The 24,022-nt window shown below is 49.9% G+C and overlaps 1 protein-coding gene across 5 annotated transcripts in view; it reads left to right on the top strand.

Annotated features, from left to right (window-relative positions):
• Mindy4 (MINDY lysine 48 deubiquitinase 4) overlaps nt 1-24,022 on the top strand; it is a 95,028-nt gene that overhangs the window by 47,972 nt on the left and 23,034 nt on the right. For 4 of the 5 annotated variants that reach the window (XR_007210014.1, XM_048339528.1, XM_048339525.1 and 1 more), the window contains 8 exons: nt 706-812; nt 3,599-3,715; nt 6,350-6,438; nt 7,457-7,537; nt 15,029-15,130; nt 16,844-16,907; nt 17,818-17,883; nt 22,196-22,263. Coding sequence is in view for 4 of the 5 variants with exons in the window: in XM_048339528.1 (XP_048195485.1) it covers nt 706-812; nt 3,599-3,715; nt 6,350-6,438; nt 7,457-7,537; nt 15,029-15,130; nt 16,844-16,907; nt 17,818-17,883; nt 22,196-22,263 (694 nt within the window). In the remaining variant the exon portion in view is untranslated. The remainder of the gene's footprint in view (nt 1-705; nt 813-3,598; nt 3,716-6,349; nt 6,439-7,456; nt 7,538-15,028; nt 15,131-16,843; nt 16,908-17,817; nt 17,884-22,195; nt 22,264-24,022) is intronic. The other variant, XM_048339526.1, reaches the window with a different exon arrangement.

Here is a 24,022-nt window from a genome sequence, read left to right as displayed (position 1 = left end):
TCTATGGGTTTGCATTCTTTCTAGCTGGAGGATCATGGGTGGGCAGAGTTACTGGATGACTTGAAGTCAGTACTGTGTGTATCATGCCCATGTCACCTCTCCTTCACCTGACAGTTACTTCACTTGTCCTCAGCTACAGATGGTGTGATGGTAATTGTGCTGCTGTGGAAGTCGGTGATAGAACCCAAGGCATCAATAAATATCAGCCACAGTACTGAAAAATGGTTATGAGAAATAAGACTTAGGGGTTGGAGGCCTGGCTCAATTGGTAGAAGGTTAGCCAGTGAGTGAAATTGGCAGGTAATGAGTTTGAGTCCCAGTTTGGGACCTAAAAAATAAAAGAAAAATGAGCCTTCTTTCAGGGTGACAGACTTATGCATCCTGCCTATCCATCTTCTGAGGAACTGTTCCATGGCTTACATCTGGGGGTGTGGTTCTCTCCATATGTGGCCTTTTCTAGCAGACCAGCCATGTGCATTCCTGGGGCACAGTGAGGGAGGGGTTATGATAAGAAGCAAGATCCATCTTGACTTGCAAATTTTTTTCCTTCTGGAGCCTTGGCTGCCATAAAGTGGGGACTGGGACAGTGTGGAAGTACCTGTCCTTCACCTAAACTTTTCCCAACTTCTTGGTGTCCATTTTTAAATGACTTTCTGGCCTGTTCTCTGCCAGTCATCCAATAGTCATCTTGTTTTTGTTTTGCAGAGGACGTAGAGGATGAATTGGTGAGGGAAGAAGTCATTCTGTCCCCTGGCCCATCAGTGCTCAGGTTGCGAATAGCATCAGAGCCAATTGACCTTGCATTGGCAAAGGTAGGTGCAGCTCAGAAGTGTGAGGAGAATGACATGTTAAATACATCCTGGTGTGGATGAGATCACTGTGATATTTTTGGTCCAATCCTTCTCATTGTAGTCTCTTAGTCACTGTTGAAATTGAAATCCGGGTGTGATTTAGAAAAAAACCTGAACCAAGGATCAGGAAACTGTTCAAGTTCTGGCTGCTCCCTTTCCCTCCCCAGGACAAAGGGTGAACAGAGAAGGCTTTTCCTCCTCACCCAGATAATGCAGAGCTACCTCAGCACAGCTCTAATGGGTACTGCCAGCTTGCAATGGGAATGAGACAGTTGTCCCTAAGGCCTGGTTTGCTCCCAGACTGGCTTCAGCTGGCCACAGCAAGGGAATGATGGAAAGGTTAGCATTTTTTCATTACCACCCTGTTTGCCCCCGTGGCCTATTGGATGGGCCATAGCCACAGGACATAGGAAGCAGGCTCCCAGCCATAACAGATTCCACAGTAGGGGGCCCTGGGATACCAGCAGGGTAAGGAGGGCAGAGGATTTGCTCCTTAGGTGTCAGGCTGGTTGCTCCCTTCCCTTGGCCTCAAGATCCTGCAAGATAGAGTGTCATTCCTGAAGTCTTATAGTAGCCTTTCTGCCAGGACCAGGAGGAGAGATGGAAACTCTGGAGACATTTGCCATGATACAGGTCAAGAAGGACAAGATTTTTCCAGAATGTCCCTCTTTTTCACCTACGTTCCCTCTAATCTCCTTACCTGTTTTGGAGCCACAGAGGGTCAGGCACATTTAAGAGACCCCAAAGTGAAGTGTGTACTCTGTCTGTATGGCATTGAGGTCCTGGCTCTTTGCAGAGAGCACTCCTATTTGGAGATTGGCCCTTGGAGGTCCCAGAGGCCACCAGCAAGAGTGATGGGAGAGAACTGGGAATGTGGCTTAGTGGTAGAGTGCTTGTCCAGCTTGCACGAAACTGTGGGTTTGGTTCCTCAGAAAAAGCTGGAAATGCTGCTGTGGCTCAAGTGGTAGAGTGCTAGCCTTGAACAAAAGCGCAGGGACAGTGTCCAGGTCCTGAGTTCGAGCCCCAGGACTGGAAAAAAAAAAGTGGTGGGAGAAAGCAAGGCCCATGGAGAGAAGAGGAGAGGAGGGACGGGGCTCAGGGTATCTCAGGATTCAGAGCCTGTTTTCCATGCTCTTGACTACACTATGCCTACTCCAGAGCCGTCAGCCTGTGACCAGGAAACAGAGATGAAATTCATCTAGAAATCCCAAATCTGTATAGTTTCCTAGCTCTTGGGAGATACATTACAAACACCTGCATGATTATGGTTGTTACAAAAGGGAAACAGCCCTGATGGATGAATTCATATACCCAGTGTACCATCAGACCACTTCTTTCTTTTCTTGGCCAGTTCTGAGGCTTGAACTTAGGGCCTAGGCACTATTCCTTAGCTCTTTTGCTCAAGTCTAGTGTTCTATCACTTAAGCCACAGGTCTACTACTGGGTTTTTTGGTGGTTAATTGGAGATGAGTATCACAGACTTTGCTGCTGAGGCTGGGTTTAAACTGTAATCTTGAGCATCCTGAGTAGCTAGCATTCCAGATGTGAGCCACCTGTACCTGGAAAGCCTACTTTCAGTGACATGAGACAGATGCTTCTGTTACAGAGATCTCTTCATATTCAAGAAAAAGAAAGAAAAAGAAGAACCTACTTGAATGTAGAGTAGGAGAGTAGGCCAGGTCTGTATGAAAGGCTCGATGTAAGTAGATCCAGGTTGGAAATTGTCAAGTCCACTTGGTGGTCTTGAGACTCACTTGAGGCTTCATGATCCCTTAAGATGTATAACCAGGGCCAGGCATGTAGCCTACCATGGAGATGCTGGTGGAGATCTGCCTACTGGTCTGGGGCCCTGTGGTGGCGGTGTATGTGTGGGGAGGTTGGTATTCCTGAGGCTTGGGAGGGTGGGAGGTGAACAGTCAGTTCAATATCACCTGGAAGTCTGTGAAGAAAGAGATGCTGCGTTGGGAGACAGTGGAGCCTCTCTCCTGGTAAGATTGTTCAATCAGGGTTTATGGGGTCACTTCGAGTGTTCATATGAAGTTGATAGGTCACTCACAAGTGGCTTTGGAGAAGGGATTCTTTTTTTCCTCTGCAAAGAGCTGGAACGTATACTTTAGATTTTGCTTTATAGTATCTATTGCAGCTAATCACCTCTGGTGGGATGTAAAAGCACCCGTAAACAAAATGTAAACAAATGGACATTTCTATGTGCTCATTAAATTTTATTTACAAAAACAGGTAGAGATTAGGATGTCATCAGGTACCACAGTATTGATTCTTAAACCTGACTGCAAAGTAAACTACTACTGTAGTGGTGCTTGGGATTCTGGCTCAGTGACTGAGCCATTACCTAACATGTGCAGGGCCCTTGGTTTGACATGTGCAGTGCAAAGGAGCACTGCAGAAAAGCAACAGAATAAAACAATACAAAAACAACAACCCTACTGATACCCAGGTCTCACCCTCAGGAATTTGGATTTATTGGCCTGGACTGTGGCCCAAGCATCAGGATTATTTTTAAGAGCTTTCAAAGACGTTGGCCTCTTGTCAGTTAGGCTGGTCTGGTCTGCAGATGTTTCAGAGGTAAGACCCTCAAGGTCAGATTTCTCTGCCCTCAAATATGAGAAGAATGGGCTTGCAAAATAGAGAAGAGACACTCTGCCAGAAAGGGTATGGTCCATTAGAGTGCCAAACAACTCCAGTGGGTTGTACCTATGAGAAAACAGTAAGACTCTTTCTTTCCACAGGAAATCAAGACCCTTCTGTTTGGTTCTGCTTTTTGCTGTTTCAATGAAGAGTGGAAGCTTCAGAGTTTTTCCTTTAATGACACTGCCTCACTGAAATATGGCATTGTGCAGAACAAGGCAGGTAGCTCTTGGGGCCTTGTGCCAGGCTGTTGTGCATCGTACTGGGGCATGTCCCTTTTGTGGTAAACACATCAAGCATCTGCAGAGTTATCTAGGGCTGTCTTGTGTCTTCTGAGTTGCCACCCTGCTCGGGGTCTTCATGAAGGGTGAGGGGTGAAGATGGTGCCTCAGAACCTTCATGGGTGGTACGGGGTGGAGATTGTGTATCAGGTCTTCATGTGGGGTGAGGGGTAAAGATGGTGTATCAGGGTCTTCATATAGGGTGAGGGGTGGAGATTGGTGTATTAGGGTCTTCAAGTGGAGTGAGGAGTGGAGATGATGTATCCAAATCCCGCCCCCCTACAGGATGGTGGGCTTCTGGTGAGGGAATGAAGGTGGCTCTGAGTGTACTTGGGGCACTGAGGCATCTGGTGAATGGCCTCTGGTTCTACTGTTGGGGCTGGAGCAGGCATGAGTGAGAACAGCTGTAGGAAGTTGAGAGGCTGCAAGGAGAGGCTGAGGTGCCGAGGGTATGAAGCAGAAGAAGAAAGTGGAGGCTCTGATTGCAGTCTCCTGCTTCCTAGGATAGACTCACTAATGGCTCTGTGGCCTGCTGGTCTGGGTGAACGGGCCACTGATAGAGCAGGGCCACTCTACCAGATTCAGTTCTCAACCTTTTGGCTTCCTCTGACCTGTAGTCCAAGGGTGGGCTGAGGACCACTAACCTTTTCCCCCCTGGGGAGCCCAGAGCAGCCCCTCCTTGTGTACTGGCCACTGCCTCCTGTAGAGCCCAGCGCAGCCCCTTCTTGTGCACGGCCTCTTGTACCCTATACTCCCTTTGGCCTTCACTGGCCCTGGGTCCAGCCCTGTGCTCGGAGGCCTACAGAGAGTAGTCCTTCAAGGCTCCTTCCTGTTACTGGGCAGGAGGGGACACAGACATCTGGTAGAGTCCAGAGGTGGCCCACAATCTGAGAAAGTGTTCTCAGTGCTCCAGAAAAATCTTCCACATCTGCCCATACACAAACAGAAGCTACAAGAGAGTGGGAGAGCTCTTCGTAGAAGAGGAGTTTTTTTTTTGTTGTTGTTATTTTACTTTTTATTTAATTTTTTTGCATTGTTATTATAAAATATGATGTACAGATGGGTTACAGTTATGTAAGTCAGGTAAAGAGTACATTTTTTTTTCTGGACAATGTCATTCCTTCCCTCACTCTTTCCCTCCCATCCCACCCACAGGTTATATAGTTAATTTTCAACATAGTGTCCAGTGAATACCATTGCTGTGTTTGTTTAGTTTTACTCTTACATATTTGGTTTTTTTCTGTGTATCTTTTTTTTCTTATTTATTGTCAAAGTGATGTACAGAGGAGAGGTTACAGTTTCATACGTTAGGCCTTGGGTACATCTCTTTTTTTTTTTTTTTTTGCCAGTCGTGGGCCTTGGACTCAGGGCCTGAGCACTGTCCCTGGCTTCTTCCCGCTCAAGGCTAGCACTCTGCCACTTGAGCCACAGCGCCGCTTCTGGCCGTTTTCTGTATATGTGGTGCTGGGGAATCGAACCTAGGGCCTCGTGTATCCGAGGCAGGCACTCTTGCCGCTAGGCTATATCCCCAGCCCCAGGGTACATCTCTTGTACTGTTTGTTACCTCCTCCCTCATTCCCCCTACCCCCTCTCTCTCCCCCTCTCCTTATCCCCCCATGAGTTGTTCAGTTGGTTTACACCAAATGGTTTTGCAAGTATTGCTTTTGGAGTTGTCTTTTTATCCTTTGTCTCTTGATTTTAATATGCCCTTTCACTTCCCCAGTTCTAATACCAGTATATACAGTTTCTAGTGTACTCAGATAAGGTACAGTGATAGTGCAGGTACAACCACAGGAAGGGGATACAATAGGATCATCAACAATAGAAGCTATGGTTTCACATGGCATGTTGAAAGTAATTACAACAGTGATATGTCACTCATTTCCATAACATGGAGTTCATTTCACTTAGCATCATCTTATGCATGCATAAGGGCATAGCTATTAGGCTCTTGTGATCCTCTGCTGTGACTAGCCTAAACCTGTGCTAATTATTCCCTGTGAGGGAGACCATAGAGTCCATGTTTCTTTGGGTCTGGCTCACTTCACTTAGTATAATTTTTTCCAAGTCCTTCCATTTCTTTACGAATGAGGCAATGTCATTCTTTCTGATAGAGGCATACAATTCCACTGTGTATATGTACCACATTTTCCTGATCCATTTGTCTACTGATGGGCATCTGGGTTGGCTCCATATTTTAGCTATGACAAATTGTGCTGTGATGAACTGGGAATATGGCCTAGTGGCAAGAGTGCTTACCTCGTATACAAGAGGAGGCTTTTAGGGTTAGACAGTCACCACCTTTAGCCTGTGTACCCTGAAACATTTCCCTTAGGTGATGGGAAACTTGTGACACCTCTGGCTTCACTCTACTCCCATGATGCATTGCAGACTGACTTGTGTAGGCCTTAATACCACTCTTTATGGTTCGGGGTGGGACAGTCAGAGTCCTTAGGTCCACAGAGACCCTTGGGGGCGAGGGAGCAGAGTAGTGGGGCCCTGTCTTGTGATCTGGGTCTGGAAGTGGCCCAGGTTGTGTGCATTCCTGGTGACATGTGTTGTTCTCTGCAGGGTGGCCCCTGTGGGGTGCTGGCTGCTGTCCAAAGCTGTGTGCTACAAAAACTCCTGTTTGAAGGAGAGAGTGGAGCCACTTGTCCTCGGTAAGTCTTCCTTTGCAAGGGTTGTCCTGAGCGACCAGAACAAATAAGCAAGGAAGTGTGTGCATTCCTTTTACTTCCTGTCTCCTGAGGTCCAGAAAGGAAAGGGTCACGCGGCAGGTTTGTTACATGGACCATGAGGCAGGCATGTGTCTGTTGGGGCCAGGAGAGCTGGTAAGCATTACTTGAGCTGTCACACGGCTACTGCCCAGCAGCACAATGGAACCTACTGCTGCTGCTTCAGAAAGCACCAAGCTGACTGTCCCTTCCACACCCACGTCTACCTGTTGCCCTCTGACAAAGTCCAGAGCCTCTGGCCTCCTGGTTATCTCCCCTCTGCCAGCAGCCAGCACTGCACGTTCCAGCTGGCCCAACAGCACATAGCTTCCTCTGCTGCAGCCACGTATTTTCCATCTCATGCTTTAAGTGTTTGCACCTGGGTATCCGTGCACATTTGCATGCATTCAGCCTACATTCCTGGAACTCCTCTGCATAGACACAGGGTTGTGGGGAACTCAGACCATTCTCTCCTCCCCAGAGGCACTCTGTGAGGTTGAGGCACTATAGAAAACACTGATTACATATCATAGCTGGTGCCAAGACAAAAGGGTGAGGAGGTGCCTGTGGGGCCTCCCCAAGAGAGTAGCCTGTTTACCTTGTTGCTTAAGGGCCCAGTGACCAGTGTGACTTGCATTGTCCTCCAAGCCACACATATTTGGCACTTGTCTTCTTTTTAGTTGAAAAATAACAAAATCACCCATAAACAATCACCCCGACCAAGAAAAAGTATTAGCAGGACCCCAGAAGAACATGTTTCTGCTTAGTAGATGCCCTTTTCCTGTCTCCAGAGTTGCCCTTCAAGGGTCCTAAAGCCATAGTCTACTTTTGCAGTTCTGGGGCATTATTGAAAGTCACTAGTGATTTTTTTTTAATGAGCATTTCTGAGTCTTTAAGACTTGTGTTGTCAAGACAGTGAGACCTGTCTGTCCATTCATCCGCTCCTCTGTCCTCTCATGTTCAGATACCTGGAGACACCATCCCAGAGTTTGCAGCAATCAGACAAGGCATGTTTGCCCACCATGATGTTTGTACCTATGAAAAGGTATCTTTTTACATATTTTTCCTAGTAATTTTAGACTATAATAATTTTTTTTCTTCAACTCCCAAAATGCTACTCATGTCATGACAGCACATGTCATTTCCATCATGGTCTCACTTGTCCTCATCTCTCTGCTCCCTCTACTGCCTGCAAGATTGGCCCAGCAAAGTGCTAGGAGGTTTGAGCTTAGTGTTTTGATTTCTGGTGAAGCCAACATGGGCTTCTATGCCCAGGGACTCCCTTGGCAGGATGGCACAGGAACTGAGCACATTTTGAAAGAGCTTGCAGTGTGTATTCACTAGTGTACTCAGCAAGGTGACAGGGCTAAGCTAAACAGAGGTGACCTCCTTGTGCTTGCTCTTAAGATTGAACAGCACAGCCAGGTAAGTGGGTAGGGGTGTGGTAACAGGCTGGGCTCCCGAGGGTTCATCTTACCTTCCTGCAGGGGGAAATTTGGGTCCTACCTGCAGGGAGAACCAAGCCCCTGGGCCTCTTTACACATGCTCACATGACCTTGTTTCCCCTCAGGTCTAAGGTCTGTAGGCATATGTGCTCAGATGCCAGGCACACTGGCCCTTCTTACTGCCCATCTTTATGGAGGCTTTTAGGGCCCACCCAGGCCCTGCTTCTAAGGACTCAGTCTCCGATTGGTGCTCTTGTTTGTCAGAGGAGCTACTAGTCTATGCCTCACTTCTTCAGACCCTGTGAGAATTGGGGTTTCTTAGGCTGTCTGTTCTACAGAGGAGGACTTTGGCATTTTTGTTGAATGAACAAGTCAAGAAATGAATGAGTTGTCTGGACAAATAGGGAGGGGAGACAGAATGGTATTCCAGTAAAGAGAACAAGATATTCAGAGTCCCCAGGACAGGAGGAAGAATCAAACTTTGCCTGGGATAGGGGGGTCAATATAGTATTTGGAGGGGCAGGGGTTGGGTGGGGTCAGTCTGCCCAGAGGGCCACTGGACTGTTGGGACCATTGTTTGGAGCAAGCCTTGACTCTGGCCCATGTGAAAGATATCTCGTGACTCATTTCAGCCTGAAGCCCCTTCAGAATTGCTTTGGGCTTCTAAGGGAAGCTGGATAGCTTCCCATCCACAGGATGTAGGGCTTAAGTTGGTTCCTGACCAAGACACAAGGCTGACTTGTTTGCTTGTGGTCAACCACCCAAGCCCAATAAGGGGTGTAAGATCTTTCCCATCTCTGCCATGTGTCTTAGGGGGTACAGAGAGGGGACTGAGACTTGGCTTGGAAGGTAGAGGACCCTCCAGGTTGGGTAGAAGGAACTCTGTGCCTAGTTGTGGGAGCTATGTTCTCTCCAATTGCTGGCTAGGTGCTTGCCATGTGAGCAAGCACTGACAAGGCCTATGGGGCACCTGCTGTGCACCAGGTCCACCATGACTCTGTGGTTAGTGGGGCAGAAGCCAAGATGCCAGAGCTGTTGCATCTGTGCTTGGAGGCCTCTAGGCTGAGCTGGTGGTGGCCCAGGTGTGCTGGGTTACATGATATATGAGGGTTGTGTCTTGTGTAGATTTTGTTCTTTGTGGGAGCTTTGTTAATATAGAGGTTTTTATATGTGGGGATTGTATTGTATGGGGGTCTGTTGCATGTGTGAGTTATTGTAGGGTGATTTTTACAAAGGTTTTACTGTATAGAGATTATGTTTTGTGTGAGTGTTGTGTGGATGTTGAGTTGTGTGGGTTTTGTGTGTTGTGTGGAGGTGTGTGTTTTGTGGGGTTTGCATAATGCGTAGGTTGTGCCATGTTTGAGTTATTGTATGTAGGGAACATTATATTGCGGTTGTGTTGTATGATGGTGTATTATGTTGTCTTTAAGAGTTGTATCATGGGATTGTGTAGTATATGAGGGAGTGTAGAGAAGTTGTGTTTTGTGAAGAGATTGAGTTGTTTAAAGGGGTAGTGTGTGGAGTTATATGTGGTGTGTTGTGGAGATTGGTATATGCTGGGTAGGTTTTGTTGTGTATGGGTTTTGTTTTGTGAGGATGTATTATGTTGTGTGGAATTGTGTGGAGGTTGAATTATATGTGGCTGTGTTGTATGAGGGAAGGATGCTGTGTAGAGGTTGTGTTGTATGTGATTGCATTGTGGGGGTTGTATGTAGGGTTGTGTTGTATGGAGGGGTGTCATGTGTGGGTTGTGTTTGTGTTGTGTGGTTGAGGGGTTTATGTGTGAGGTGGTGCTGTATGGTTATGTTGGGTATATGGTAGGAAGGTGCTGGCTTTACTGGACTAAGTGATCTTCTAAGGTCTGGACAGATGCCAGATGTAGAGACGGGGCCTGGACAGATACTGGGTGGTCTCCCCTACACTGGGGCCCTCTGCTTGGGGTGCTGCTCTAGCCCTCCTACCTCCCATCCCTGTTGTCCCCAGGCCACTCACATGGTACTCTACCTTACAGCCAGGGCCTGAGAGACAGGCTTATACCCAGGAAGAGGTTTGAGAGTGTGGCTCAGCTGCCAGCTTTCTGACAAAGCCTGGAGGAGGCAGGAGGAGGTGGCAGAGAGCAGCTGAGGAAATCTAGGGACCATCTTTCTTACTTGGTAAGAACTCTCCTCTAGTAACCTCAGTTAGAAAGTTCAAACAGAGCCACTGAAAAACAAAGGCTTGTGTCAGTGACAGAACCGTTGAACTCATCTGCTGTGGTATAGAGGGAGAACCTGAGGCTCAGAGAGGGAGAGGTGCTAGCTCAGAGTTAGACCAAGACCATGGTAGAGCTGAGATTGGCAAGTGGCACTCACATGGTGCATTGTGCTCTGCTTCGGAAGCAGTGGGGGCCAGCATAGGCAGGGGGGCTGAGAGCCGAGAGTTTGGAACAGCTGATTGTAGGTGGGCTCCCAGGCTCTGTTTGTGAAGCATGGATCATAAGAGCAGACACAGGAACTCTCACTTTGCTATCATTGGCTGACACTGGGCCAGTGGGCTTCCATTGACCGCAGTTATCACCTTTACAGTGGTTGATGGGTCACAGTGTTTCTGCCCTGGCCATGTGTGCTGGGCTGGCTTGGGGCTTCATGCTCCCTTTTGACTAAATTCCAGGATATCAGAAATGGTCTAGCTTTAGAGAAAGGAGGGTGGACAGGCAGGCTTCTCTTTTGTCTCTGGAAACATCAGGATGCTCTGCCAGACAGAGAAGGTGCAAATGCTACACTCCTGAAACTGGTGAGCTCCAGAGCCCTGTCCTTTGCTTCCTGCTTGGTTCTGTAGACTGGTGACAGGGATATGGTTGTGAGAGGATTGTGGAGGGGGATGGCATCCTTGGGGGAATCTATGCAGAAGTAAAGGCTACTTGGCAGGGTTGGTGTTTTTTCTTAGTGACTGTCTGGCCTCATTAAACTTCAGCCCATCAGGCTAGCAGCCGGTTTCTCCTCAGTCAGCTACATAGAACCAGGCAGCAGGACTGGTGTTTTTCCACTGGAGCAGGATAGATTAGACTCACTCCATCCTCTTCCCACCCGCCCTCCCACCTCATGAGAGCCTAGACCAAGGAGGGGCCTTGGAGGGCTGATGTGAATGGGGGATTCAGAACTGCTACCCTCTGAGTCCATCTCCCTTCTGAAATCCTAGAGGTCATGATCAAGAGGAGGAGGGGCACTTAGCCTAGATCCCTCTGGATTTGAGGATAGAACAAGGCTTAGAGCCCAGGCCCTGAAGCTCCAGGCCACCATCCTCCTACTTCTTCCTCCAGCGACTCAACCTGGACAACAAGCAAGCAGAATGGAGAGGACCATGGCCTATGAACACCTACCAGCTTTCTCAGAACTTTTATAGACTTGTGGGCATGTCCACGTGGATGCCAGGCAGTGTTGAGGCCCTTGGGATGGAAATATCTCTGTTTATAAACACTTGGGCAAGTGTAGGATGAATATTTTCCCCATCTACCTCTCCCTAGACAAATGGTTTTACCCTGCACTTCTGAGAGGAACTGGACTCTTGTAGACACTTCTGGTGAAAGAGCCTGGCCAGGTGCCAGATTCCTGGTGGGAGTGTGGTAGTCATGTGTCTGAGTTGCTGAGGGTTGCATAAAGGTTGCCTCTGAGTGAAGATTGAGCCCAGGTGATGTAGGCAGACACAAGTGACTCCTTCCTGTATTGTCTCTGCAGGACAAGCACTCAGGCACATATATTTAGCATGACAAGCTAAATGCCAGAATGTTAGGGTGAAGTACGTTGAGGGAATGAAGGCCAGGTACTGGGGCTGGGGCTGTGATGCCTATGAACCAGGAGTTAACCCTAGGACTCCTGACTGCCTAGATACTGTACTTTCTTAGCCCCACTGTGTTGTCTGGAAAACCATGTCTTAAAATGTCATGTCTCAGATGGAGAAGGCTGGAGGGCAGCAGGGAAGGCTGGAGAAGCTACTAAACATATGGACAGAACAAGGACTTTGTAGATATAGGCAGATTCAAAAGATCATAGACAGAGTCTGTAGAGTTGAAGATGGTTTGCACCAGGAGCAAGATCTCTTGGTTGTATTGCATACTGCTAGCAAGACAAGTCCAAGGTCAAAGGGACCTTGGCTCTCAAAATCAAGTGCCTGAGAATAGACCTCAGAGGTAGACTGCATGCCTAGTATACACAAGGCCTTGGGTTTGATCCTCAGCACAGCATGAAACAAAACCAAGATCCTGGGATACTGGGAGTACTATGTAGTGAGAGGCAGCCTGCCCTGCACCCACCTGGTGAGCCAGTGTCCTAGAGATGAGGACCCGACTCGGGAAGATGGGTGTGAGACTCAGGATGTGAAGTCAACAGGATACAGCATCCCTTGGGGGAGAGCAGGGAATGGCACCAGAGCTGTGTAGATAACAGAGGTTCATGCTTTGGGTTCTGAATCCAGAGATAAATGTCCAGGTCTCTCTCCTCTGACAAGCTCTGCTGTTCTCACCAGGCTTGTCCTTGGTGCAGCCTCTCCCAAAACCTAGAGCGCAGTGTTATTTTTCTAGTTAGTGGTGACCTGGATCAATGGTCTGACAACTTGGGCTCTCTGTTTTGGTGATACTGAGGTCACCATTTCCTGCAAGGAGCACTGCGGGCTTCCTGAGCCTGGAACAGCAGCAGGTTGGTGGCTGCATTATGTTCCTCTGCACCAAATGTGTGCTGCTTTCCTATACCCTGAGTGCCTGCTGCTTGGTTATGTTCCTGTGTGTAGAGTGCTTGCTGCTGGGCTGTTTCTGCACACCGAGCGCTTACTGCTGTGCTATGCTCCTGCATGCTGAGTATTTGCTACTATGTTACGTTCCTGTGTGCTGAGTGCATGCTGCTGGGACATGTTCCTGCACACCTGTATGATGCTTGGTTTTGTTCCTGCACACTGAGTACCTGCTGCTGCTGGGCTATGTTCCTGGTACTGTCTGCTACAAGGTTATGTTCCTACATGCAGAGTACCTGATGCAGGGTTATGTTCTTGTGCTGAGTACCTGCTGCTAGGTTGTGTTCCTGGTACTGAGTGTTAGCTATTGGGTTGTATTCCTGTGTACTGAATGCTTGCCGCTGGGTTACATCCCTGTGTAATGAGAGCTTGCTGCTGGGTTATTCTCCCAAAATGTTTGCTTTTGGGTTTTGTCCCTGCTTGGCTCACTGCAGCTACAGGGCCGGTATCACCCCCTGCTCCGTGGCTCAGCCCAGGTGTGAGGATAGGGGGAGCTGAGGTTGTCACAGACAGTAGTGATAGGAATAAGCAGTGCCATCTGTGTAGGTGCCAGTGCTGTGAGCCGTGGCATGTCAGGCCAGTTTTTGCATGGGAAGAACGAGGGGCTTCTGTTTCCTGTCACCTTCACTTTAAAGTGAGGTCCCATAGCATCCTGGCTTTACTGGGTAGTTGTTGCCCACCATGGTAGCCTTTTCCTGGTCTCTTGGTTTTCTTCTGTTCCAGGGCAGAGGGACAAATCCTGTTATTCTTTGCCATCTGTACCTTAGTGTGAAGCATAGGCATTTTGGTGACTGAACTTGGAGTTGTCTGTTTGCATGCACTACTCAGTGGGATCCCCACCAGGCCTTTTCTGGTTAGGAAGCCATTCACTGAAGTGGCTTCTGCAGGAGCTTCAGAGCCAGGGGGTGGGGTGGGGGCATGAAGCATAGCTCCAAGAGTCTGGAAATGCCAAATGGAAAGAAATGGCTATATTTGGCTGTTGCTCTTCCTCTCTCATTCTCTACACACCAGGAACCTCTTAGTCACATTTTTATTGCAGGAGCATTGGCCCCTTTGACGGTACTGTCTGCCCATGCTGCCTGAACCTCTTTCCTGGGCTGTGCTCATCTTTCTCTATCAATCCCTCTCTGACCCTTTCTCCCTTCCATGCCCAGAGGCCCCTGGTTCCCCTGGCCCTCCTTACCTTCTCTGGGAAATCTGCCCACCCTCCCCCCACCCTTTCCTGCCATTTCACCCCCTCCTTTCTCAAGAGTCTGAGGGTACCTTGAGCTTGGTGAGTCAGAGGCTAGCTAGATCTCCACCCTGGCTATCCCACAGCCTCGCTCTCCATATTTCTTTTTTGTTTGTTTTGTTTTTTTTGCCAGTCCTGGGGCTTGAACTCAGGGCCTGAGCACTATCCCTGGCTTCTTTTTGCTCCAGGCTAGCACTCTACCTCTTGAGCTACAGTGCCGCTTCCTGCTTTTTCTGTGTATGAGGTAGTGAGAAATAAAACCCAGGGCTTCGTGCATGCTAGGCAAACACTCTACTGATAAGCTATATTCCCAGCCCCATCTCCATATTTCAATTACAGCCATGGGGTCATTCTTGCGAGTGTCCTCCCCCCACTCCAACCCCTTGTATAAGAATCTGGCCTGGGGCTGGGAATATGGCCTAGTGGCAAGAATGCTTGCTTTGTATACATGAAGTCCTGGGTTCAATTTCCCAGCACTACATATGCAGAAAACGGCCAGAAGTGGCGCTGTGGCTCAAGGGGCAGAGTGCTAGCCTTGAGCAAAAAGAAGCCAGGGACAGTGCTCAGGCCCTGAGTCTAAGCCCAGGACTGGCAAAAAAAAAAAAAGAATCTGGTCTGTCAGGCTTGGCGCTTGGTCCCCTTGGCACTGTGGCCTCATCTGCTGTTGTATGTGAGCGTGAGCACTTGTCTTTAGGGCCAGGGTATTGGGATAGCCAAAGCTGGGGCAGGGAAGTGCCTTACATCTACCTGAGGTGGCAGCTGCTCCAGAGCATGCCTGATGGCTCTCCTGGCCTCTTATCAGCACCTGGCCCTTTTGGAGCATACTTCTGGCCCTGCCAAACCCTGAGACCCCTTGGCTCCAGTGGGCTGGTTCCTGAGCCCTCATCTCCTCCAGCCTCTTTACCCCCAGCCCTTCTGCAGGCTGTTCCCTTGGCCTGGGTCTGCAGAGGTCCTTCATCATCAGGCCAGGCTCCACTTGGAGTCCCTGGGCTACAAGTGACTTCTGAAAAGCAGGGGAGAGGGGAGCCCTTGGACGTGCAAAGCTGTATGTCTAGGCTCTTGCCAGAGAGTGTAAGCGCATTCCTTTTCTTGTCTTCAGGCTGCTGCAGCCTTCAGATGCCCAGAGGACTCGCTGTCTTGCCCTGGCTATTGCAGACATCCTGTGGCGGGCTGGGAGCCACCAGCGAGCCGTGGTCACATTGTGAGTGGATTCAGGGGCTGCCTAGCCTGTGATAGTATACCTGCAGGCCAGCTGGCTGTGGGCACCCAAGCCTCAGTGGGAGGACTGTGTGCTGGGCATCCTGCCTTGGATAAGGGGCCAGAGAGGCCCCCCAGGACTCCTGTCTGAGGAAGCCAGTGACCCCCACAGCTGGTTTCCCTGTTCATGTCCCCAGTCCCAAGGCCCTGGAAAACAGCCCCTCAGCCTGGCCCTATTTTTGCCACCATTCCTAGTCCCTGGTAAGGGATACCCTGGAGCCCCCTCACCCCCTGTTTCCTGGAGGAAGAGTCTGAGGTGAAGCCCAGGCCTGGACTCTCTGGCCCTGATCCCATCCTGACTCTGTTCTGCCCTCCGCAGTCTGCAAGGGTGAGCTTGCTGTCCTCTGAAGTATTCAAATCACTTTATCCCAGCTGGGAAGCTAAGCTTTCGTAGAGAAGGTGTCTTGGGGTCCACAGACCATGTTCCGGTTAGAGACTGTAGCATAGTGCTTAAGAGAAGGGACTCCCAGAGGCAGACTCTCAGACCTTTTGTTGACTGGCCCTCTGACCATGGGTACTTGCCATGACCTACCTCGGTGCCTTAAGTGTTTACTTGTTAGAAGGGAATGATAGCCATGAATATTTTATTGGGTGGTTGTGAGAATTAAGTAAGTCAGTATAAATAAATGATATGTAACACATACAATGTTATCAGTTTGAGACATTTGTTAGTATAGATAGATGATAAATAATAAATATGGATTTCTTAGGAGAGTGCATTATCACCATGACTGCCGCAGTTTCTCCCATTGTTACTGCTACCAGTCTGCACAGTTTCTCCTGTTGTTACTGCTACCTGTCTGCAAGTCTCTCCTGTTGTTACCGCTACCTGTCTGTACAGTTGCTGCTGTTGTTACTACCTGTCTACATAGTTGCTCCTATTGCAGCTGCTTAACTGTCTGCACAGTCTCTCCTGTTGTTACTACTTCCTGTCTGCCCATTTGCTCCTGTTGTTACTGTCACATGTCTGCACAGTCATTCCTGTTACTGCTCACCTGTCTCTGTTACTCAGGTCCAGGTAGCTTGTGAACCTTAACCCTTAGTAGGGATGTGACATCACTCAGGGAAGAAAGGGTAGGGCTAAATTTCTTCCATTGTGGAGGTTAAGAAACAGAAGCACAGAGAAGGGAAAGTAACCAGTCCCAGGCCTCACAGCTGCTGCTGGCACCGTTGCCCTGTACTCAAATCGTGTGCTGAGTTCCTGCTGCACGGGGCTGGTCACCCAGTGTGGTTGCTTAACAGTCCCAATGGGGAGGCATCAGAGAGGCCAGCACAGAATTTCCTGCCCAGAGGCAGCAGTGGGCCAGCTGCCACTAGTGTTCCTGTTGTGGGTGCCAGGTAGACTTCCTCCTGGCAGGCGTAGGCTTGCTTACTTACTCCAAGCTTACCCTCTGTCTCTTTTTCCACTCATTTTTTTTTTTTTCCTGCTGGTGATTTCTCTGGGCCAGCCTAGAGGGTGAGTTCAAAGCAGGGAAAAGGAGAAGTCTGGCCAATTCTCTCTGTGGGAGCCACCTCCTAATTTGTCCTTGCATAATGACGCAGCCAGACACAGCCACAGTGACTTCCCAGGGTGGAGGCCTGGCAGACTATAGTTCTTACAGGTGGGAGGCTGGTGTCCCTCTTAATCAGGACTTATACACCTTCTTTTCCTTTTTAGGGCTTCGGGAACACAGCAGTTCAGTCCAATGGGGAAATACAAAGCAGATGGAGTCTTAGAAACAGTATGGCTTTCTGGAAATTATCACACAACTTTTGGCTTTGTTTGGGGACTGTCTCCTTTTCTGTCCAGCTGGGGCCAGACGGACCTCCATGCAGTACAGCCCAGGCCCACAGACTCCTGTGAGGGATTGGGGTGGACAGAGGTGGTAGCTGTGAGAATGGACTCCATCTGTGTCCTCCCGGCCTCAGTGGCCCCCTAGGATGCCCCCCTCTCACCCTGTAGCTGCATGTAGTGCATCAGCTGGACCTAGCCTTCTTGCCCTCTTCCTATGGCTCGACCATCTTTTCTAGGGTTCTTCCAAGATGGTGGGGTAGATGGCTTTTGAAGGGGAGGAAGTTAGGAATGGGGGAGGGCAAAGAGTGAGGAGCACTGGCCATAAACCTAGACCCAAGTTGGAGCCAGGGGAGGAGAGAACAAGCTCATCTTTCTGTTTTGCAAAGATCAGCACAGTGAAAAATCTTTAAACTTGCCACCTCTTCACTGAGAATATTTATTTCAGCCAGTTGGTTTCATTTGACCTCACTGACATAGGTAGCCCTGGGCCCTCATGCAAGGGAGGGCTTCACTTTGTTGAATATTTTCTTTTCCCTGGACCTGCTGGAGCACACCAAGGCGGGGCCTACAACTGCTGCTTCTCCTGGATTCAGGACCAGCCCAGGCTCTCCTGGCCCTTCTCAGGAAGGTCCTGTGTATTAGTTCCAAGATGTGGGAATCCTGGGGACTCCAGGGGAAGTCAGGGCCACTTGGCACCGATTGGCCTGGAACCACAGCAGCTTAGGTATGGGGGTGCCAGCTCTGCAGAAAACCACTCTTCCCAGGGGCAGTACTTGAGGGCTTTGCAGTGTTAAGTCTCAGGCCTAGGGACGGACTCTGGATGAGGTGAACAGCTCACCCTCTGTGTCTTCTCTCAGCTCATGCTCTATAGTTTGACCTGCTATGAAGATCTGGTGACTTTTCTTCAACACAGAGTTCAGCAGGTATGAGCAACTGTTTATTTTCATGATTTTATTAAGCCTTTGACTTCCTTGTAGAAGGGGAACTTGTGAGCTAGCCTCCTAGGCTGAGGCTGGGCCCTAATGCTGGAGGTGAAAACGATGGGGCTGTGTGGGACAGAGAAATGTGGACAGGTTTATGGCACCCAGCCTCTACAGCAGCCTTGCCTGGAGCAGCCTCAGGTGGAGGCTATGAGAACCTGGCTGGAAAAGGGCCTGGGTCTGGGAAGGGAACAGGGCCTGAGAAGGAAGCCAGACCTGGAAAGAAAGCAGGGCCTGGGAAAGGAAAGAGCATAAGACAAGGCCACTGGGCATTTTGTCTGTCTGAGAGCAGTTCTAACTCCACCTCAGGTGAAGAGGTTCCTGGGTAGAGCAGAGGCCAGGAGGTGCCTATGGGACCTTGTGTGGCCCAACAGCTTGTCAGTGTACTAAGGAGGCCAAGCTGGCCCAGGCAGGGACCCTATGAGGGCCCACTCTACCCAAGGAGCTCACATAGCCATCACTGTCTAAGAGACTAGTTCAAGCTGGATGAGCTCAGGGCAGCCAGTCAGATGGGTCCACAGCCTCTGGAACCTGTATCCTGGTTTGTATCCAGGTTACACCTCTAAGTAACTCTGCAGCCACAGGTAGCATCCTGAACCCCTCTGCTTCTCAGTCTCCTTATCTGTCAGACATGGGTGGTAACAGCTGGGTCTACTAGAGGATAGCATTGAAGGGCAAAAGCACCTGGCCAGAGCAGTGTCCTTGTCACTGTCCGCATCCATTGGTGCTATTATCAAAGCACCAGGACCAGGTTGGGCAGGTTGTAGATGTGTGAAAACAAGACATTGTGGAGAGTGAACACAGCATAGGCCAAGGCCAGAAGACCCCAACCTCTGATACCTCCTAACTACAGTCCAGAAAGAGGAGACCTCAACCTCCAACACCCCTAACTACAGTCCAGGGACAGGAGACCCTGATCTCTGAGACTCCTGACTACAGTCCAGGGACAGGAGGCCCCAATATCCAAGACCCCCAACTACAGGCCTCACAGCCCTGTTATCTATTGTGTAGGTCATCCCTAGTCTTCCTTCTGCATCCACTCAGTTCTCTGGCTGTGGGATCTGCTCTCTTAGCTAAGCCCAGAGATGATACTGAAGTGTGTGTGTGCGTGAGAGAGAGAGAGAGAGAGAGAGAGAGAGAGAGATAGAGAGAGAGAGAGAGAGAGAGAGAGAGGAAGAGAGAGAGAAAGAGAGAGAGACAGACAGACAGACAAACAGACAACAGGTGCACCTCCCAGCACCTGAGAGATCTGGTCCAGCCTGGAATGTGGCAGGCCTGCTAACACCAGACATCCTTGGCAGGAAGAGAGCTGTCCTGGCATCAGGGAGCCAGATAAGGGATCCACATGAAGTCATTTGATCCCAGTGCCGAGCCCTCCTATGTTAATAGCCCAAGAAGCAGACCCAGGGTTTGCACATGAACCCAGATTCAGGCCTCTCTGTGTGGTACGGAGGAGAGGCAGGTTGGGGGTGTTTGGACCCTTGGCTGCTATCACCTGCTGCTTGCCTAGGCTCCTTTGGATTCTGGGAACAAGGCAGCGGGCTGACTGCCAATTCAGTACATTCCCTGCCCTACAGAGCAGTGAGAGGCCAAGTATAGGGGCCTGTGACCTCTTGGGTGCTACCTGGTCACGTGCAGCCTTGGGAAAGTTCTGGGTCCTCTTTCCTCACCTGAAAATGGAAGACGGCACAGTTACCAGATCTAGTGGTGGTTCTCAAAGAACCTAAATGCTATGAGAGATCTTTTCTACATACAGCTCTCAGATGTGCTGAGTGAACCTGTTAAAACTGTGTTGTGAGGCTGTGCCAATAACCCCAGGGCTGCGCCCAGCCTGACAACCTCAGCATTTGACTAGCCTGGATGGTGGGTGGGATGAACATGGAGCTGTCCAGCCAGAAGAGAAGTGACAGGTGAGGCTCCTATGGTAGAAGGACCTTGGGTGAGCATTCAGTGAGTAGGCCCTGGCTCTATAGACTGGTCACTGCCTCTGGTGATGGGCCAGTCCTCAGTACCAGGCCTTCAGACCTGCAGACAGGTAGAGATTCACCTGTATGTCTGGCCAAGAGAGGAGTTCAGAGGTTGGGTGGTAGAGGCAGGCCCCTCCTTCATGTGGCTGCTGTACCCTGGGCAGGCTTCTCCCTGGCCTGGCCCATGGTACACTGGGCCAGCTAGTCCCTGGCCCTTGTCCTGCTGGACAGCAGTGCTCTCTGCAGCTTAGTTTATGTTTTTGCTGGACACAGCTGAGCTGCCTCAGCACTGGGCTCACCAAGCCCCCTAAGAGAGGCTCCCCTTGCCAGGCCTGGAAATGCACACCAAGCCATCTCTGCCCAAAACAAACAGGCTCCTTGCTTACATTTCATTACCACCCCCCCCCCAGTGAGGTATCTAGTGGCCCCAGGGGTAGTTTGGGTACCCCACCCTGCCTCCCATTGGAGCCTCCCGGTGGGCCCAGGCCTCTCTAGGGCCACAGTGCTGTGTGCGGAGAATGGCCCCTTCTTCCCTAGTGGCACCAGACATTGTTCTGGCCCCAGTCGCGGTTTCCGGCCTTGCCTTCTGCCAGGCTTGCCTGTCAAGCCGGCCAGTTGCCCTGTGGCCTCCCACGTCTTGGCAGCTTGATTTTGATGAGATAATTTTAATAGATGTTTTTAGAAGCAACATGGAATACTGATACCAGTCTCTTGTGTTCTGACAGGGGCAAGGAGGCCAAACAGCTCACTTCCCTGCCCTGTGCTGGGAGCCAGCCTGAGTGCTGGCTCACCTTCACCTTGGGGTGTTCCAAGGACTGGGGTGACAGCACCAGCAGCAACCCCCACCTACACAGGCTCATGGGCCCACTGTGTCATTGCCACCTCGGTTCTGACTGTTACACAGCCACAGCCTTAGGGAAGATGATCTTGGCACCAAAATTTCACTCAGTAGGCTTTGTTATTTTATGACTGATTAACTGACTAATTAAATTACTGGATGAAATAGAGATTATACTTTGAGAAAGATAATTTTTTCAAAAGCTTGAGCTTCAATAATTGCCAAACTGGAATACAATATTTGGTTATGAGTTTCTTGGCAGCCAGTGCAAAAATTGAAATATGACAAATTATATAATTTTTATTGGTTATTACAAGAGACACAGAATCCTCCCCCCTTTAGTGTTTTCAGACACATTTCATATTGACATACAGCTGTAGGATAGATATTGTAAGAGGTGACAGGAAGTGACTCCCCAGGGAGCATGGCCTGTCATAGCTGGTTGTGATTCCTGGACTTGCTGAACAGTTGGGCGACGCAGAGCCAGCATCATACTAATAACAGGATTGGTCTAGGCCTGTTCCCTCCCTCCCTTTTTCTGTCCCTCTCTCCCTTTTTCTGTCCCTCTCTTCTTTTGTCCCTCCTTCCCTTCCTTGTAGCTCTGCCTATAATCCTAGTTACTCAGGAGCCAGCCTGGCAGAAAAGTCTATGAGACTCTTTATCTCCAAGTAACAACAACAACAACAACAACAACAACAAAAGCTGGAATTGGAGCTGTGGGCTCAAGGGGTAGAGCACTTGAGCTAAAACAACAACCAAAAAAAAAATCCCCAAACCTCAGGGATAGTACTCAGGTCTTGGTGTGCACACACACACACACACACACACACAGAGAGAGAGAGAGAGAGAGAGAGAGAGAGAGAGAAATCCATGATGAACAAAATATCAAAACTTTGAAGTTCTAAAAATAAGAAAATTTACCCCCAAAAGCCATATATTGATGGCCTACCTCCCTCACCTCCTACTAGACCCTGCCTCCCACCCTGTGGCTCTGAGAACAGTGTGATACTACGGGAGGAGCTGGCTGGTCACCTCATCCCTGGGCCTCAGTGTCTGACCTACAAGATGGCAGTGAACAGTGCTTCCCTAGTCTTGGGGGAGCAAACATGGCCATGGTCATAAGTCCCTGACCCCATCATAGAGCCTTCAATTGCTCTTGTGGGCTTCAGGGTCTGGAGGTCATGGGCAGCCTCCATGGTGGCCTGTCTGTCACTCATGCCTTATACCCATTGTTCCTGAGCCTGGGGTACGACTGTCCTTTAGAGAGGCTGAACTATCAGTGTCCTTTAGTGGGGCTGGCTATGAGATCGATATGAGTTGTCTATCCAGGCTACCAGCAGAGCTGGGCTGTAGGCTGTAGGCCTAGGGAAGATTTCTGGCTGGTGTGACCCTGCAAGGGGTTAGGTGGAGAGATGTGCCTGTGTCCTTATCCTCTGTCTCCCTCCCACAGTTCGAAGCAGGCCCCTACGGCTGCATCTTGCTCACCCTGTCTGCCATCCTGTCCAGGTCTCCAGAGCTGTGAGTATCTCTCCATCCTTTTAGAGGGTGGAGGTAGGGACATTGGGGCTGGCCTTCCCTGCTGCCCCCTCCCCCAAGCCAGGCCAGTGCTCTGCACATAGTGAGCTTAGTGTCTGTGGTTGGAAGGAAAATGGGCATGGCTTGGGGAGGTGGAGGAAGAGGACAGCTGTGTTCTCATACACACCTGTCCAGGTGATCTTGTCTCCCTCGCAGAGTTTGCATGGGGCTTCAGCACTCATACTTTGAGTTGCTATTTGTGCAGGGGATGAGCAGTGGAGACTGAGCACCAAGAGGTGACTCAGAGTTTCTAAGAGGCAGAGAGGGGGATCTCGCTGTGTGTTAGGCTAGGCAAGATCAAACTGATGTCAAGGACCAGTGTCTGAGCAGGTGAGTAAGTGGGTGCCAGGGGTCTTGGTCAGCAGGGAAGGACGCTGGCTGGGTCTCACCTGTGCTGCCCCTGTAGGTTACCAGAAGCTGAGCTCTGTGTAGCTTGCTCTACAGGAGCTGTCTGGGCCTCTTGTTACCTTGCCACTCTGTCACCAAGGGACCCAGCAGAGTAATAGCAGGTGGACAGCATTGCAAGGGGAAGCATGATGATGGATGGCCCTGTTTCTTCCAAGCAGAGGTGAACCCAAGGGCCAGCAGGCCTGGGAGAGTGATCTGACTTTTGGGTGTCTGTCAAGGAGGGCTTAGGAGCAGTTTTCAGCTGGATTTGGAGGAGGTCTTCCTGTGTGGCTCTGCGGTATGTAGGCAGGGAGGCCTGTTAAGAGGAGATGCTTGCTCCTGCTGTGGCCAGTACTGTTCTCCTGGGCCTCTGTTGCAGGCAGGAGAGGGCCACATGCTCCGCTCCTGTGTTGACCTGCCTGCCTGCCGCTCACGGCTCCTGACCTTATATAATGGCTGTGTGCACAGCACTTGCTGATAGTGTTCTGTCATGGCAGAGCCAGGAAACAGTTCATTTCTGGCGTGGGCCTTTGTGCCCTCTCTAGGCCTGGCTTGCTAGTCCCTGCATGGAGGGCTGGTGGGGGGCTTCCAGCCTCATGGAGGGAAATTAAAGTCTCTGGCCAGGCCTCGGCTTCCATCCTCCCCATTCTGTCCAACTAGGCTGGGTGGTGGCCAGTTCTAGCCCAGGCTGTGGCAACTATGGGCAATGATCTTGGGATCCCACTTCTGCCAATGCACACACATGCACAGATAAACACACGATACACAGAGACAAGCAAGATACATGCACAGATACAGACTGATGCATACACAGATGTGGGCACACAGACACACAGGTGTACATTTATGTACATATATGTGGACATACAGACACATGAGTACATACATAGACACATGGGAACATAGGCACATGTGTACAATCGTACAGACATGGGCACACAGGTAGACACAGAGGTGCAAATGTACACACAGATGTGGGTACACAAGCAGACACATAGGTGCACATGTATGCACATACAGATGTGGGCACACAGGAGGACAAATAGAGGCATACATGTACACACATTGAGACATGGACACACAGACCCAGAGGCACACGTGTACATACATACAGACGTGGGCACACAGGCAGGCACAGGCGCACATGTATGCACACAGACACAGGCACATGTACACACATACAGATGTGGACACAGACACAGAGCACATGTGTATCTATATGCAGATGTGGACACACAGGCCGACACAGAGGCACACATTATGTACGTACAGACATGAGCACACAGGCATACATATATACACACATACAGACGAG

This window comes from Perognathus longimembris, chromosome 2, assembly GCF_023159225.1.
Source record: "Perognathus longimembris pacificus isolate PPM17 chromosome 2, ASM2315922v1, whole genome shotgun sequence".
NCBI lineage: Eukaryota > Metazoa > Chordata > Mammalia > Rodentia > Heteromyidae > Perognathus > Perognathus longimembris.
The sequence above is the reverse complement of the archived record's forward strand: the minus strand, read 5'-3'. Positions and strand labels throughout refer to the sequence as shown.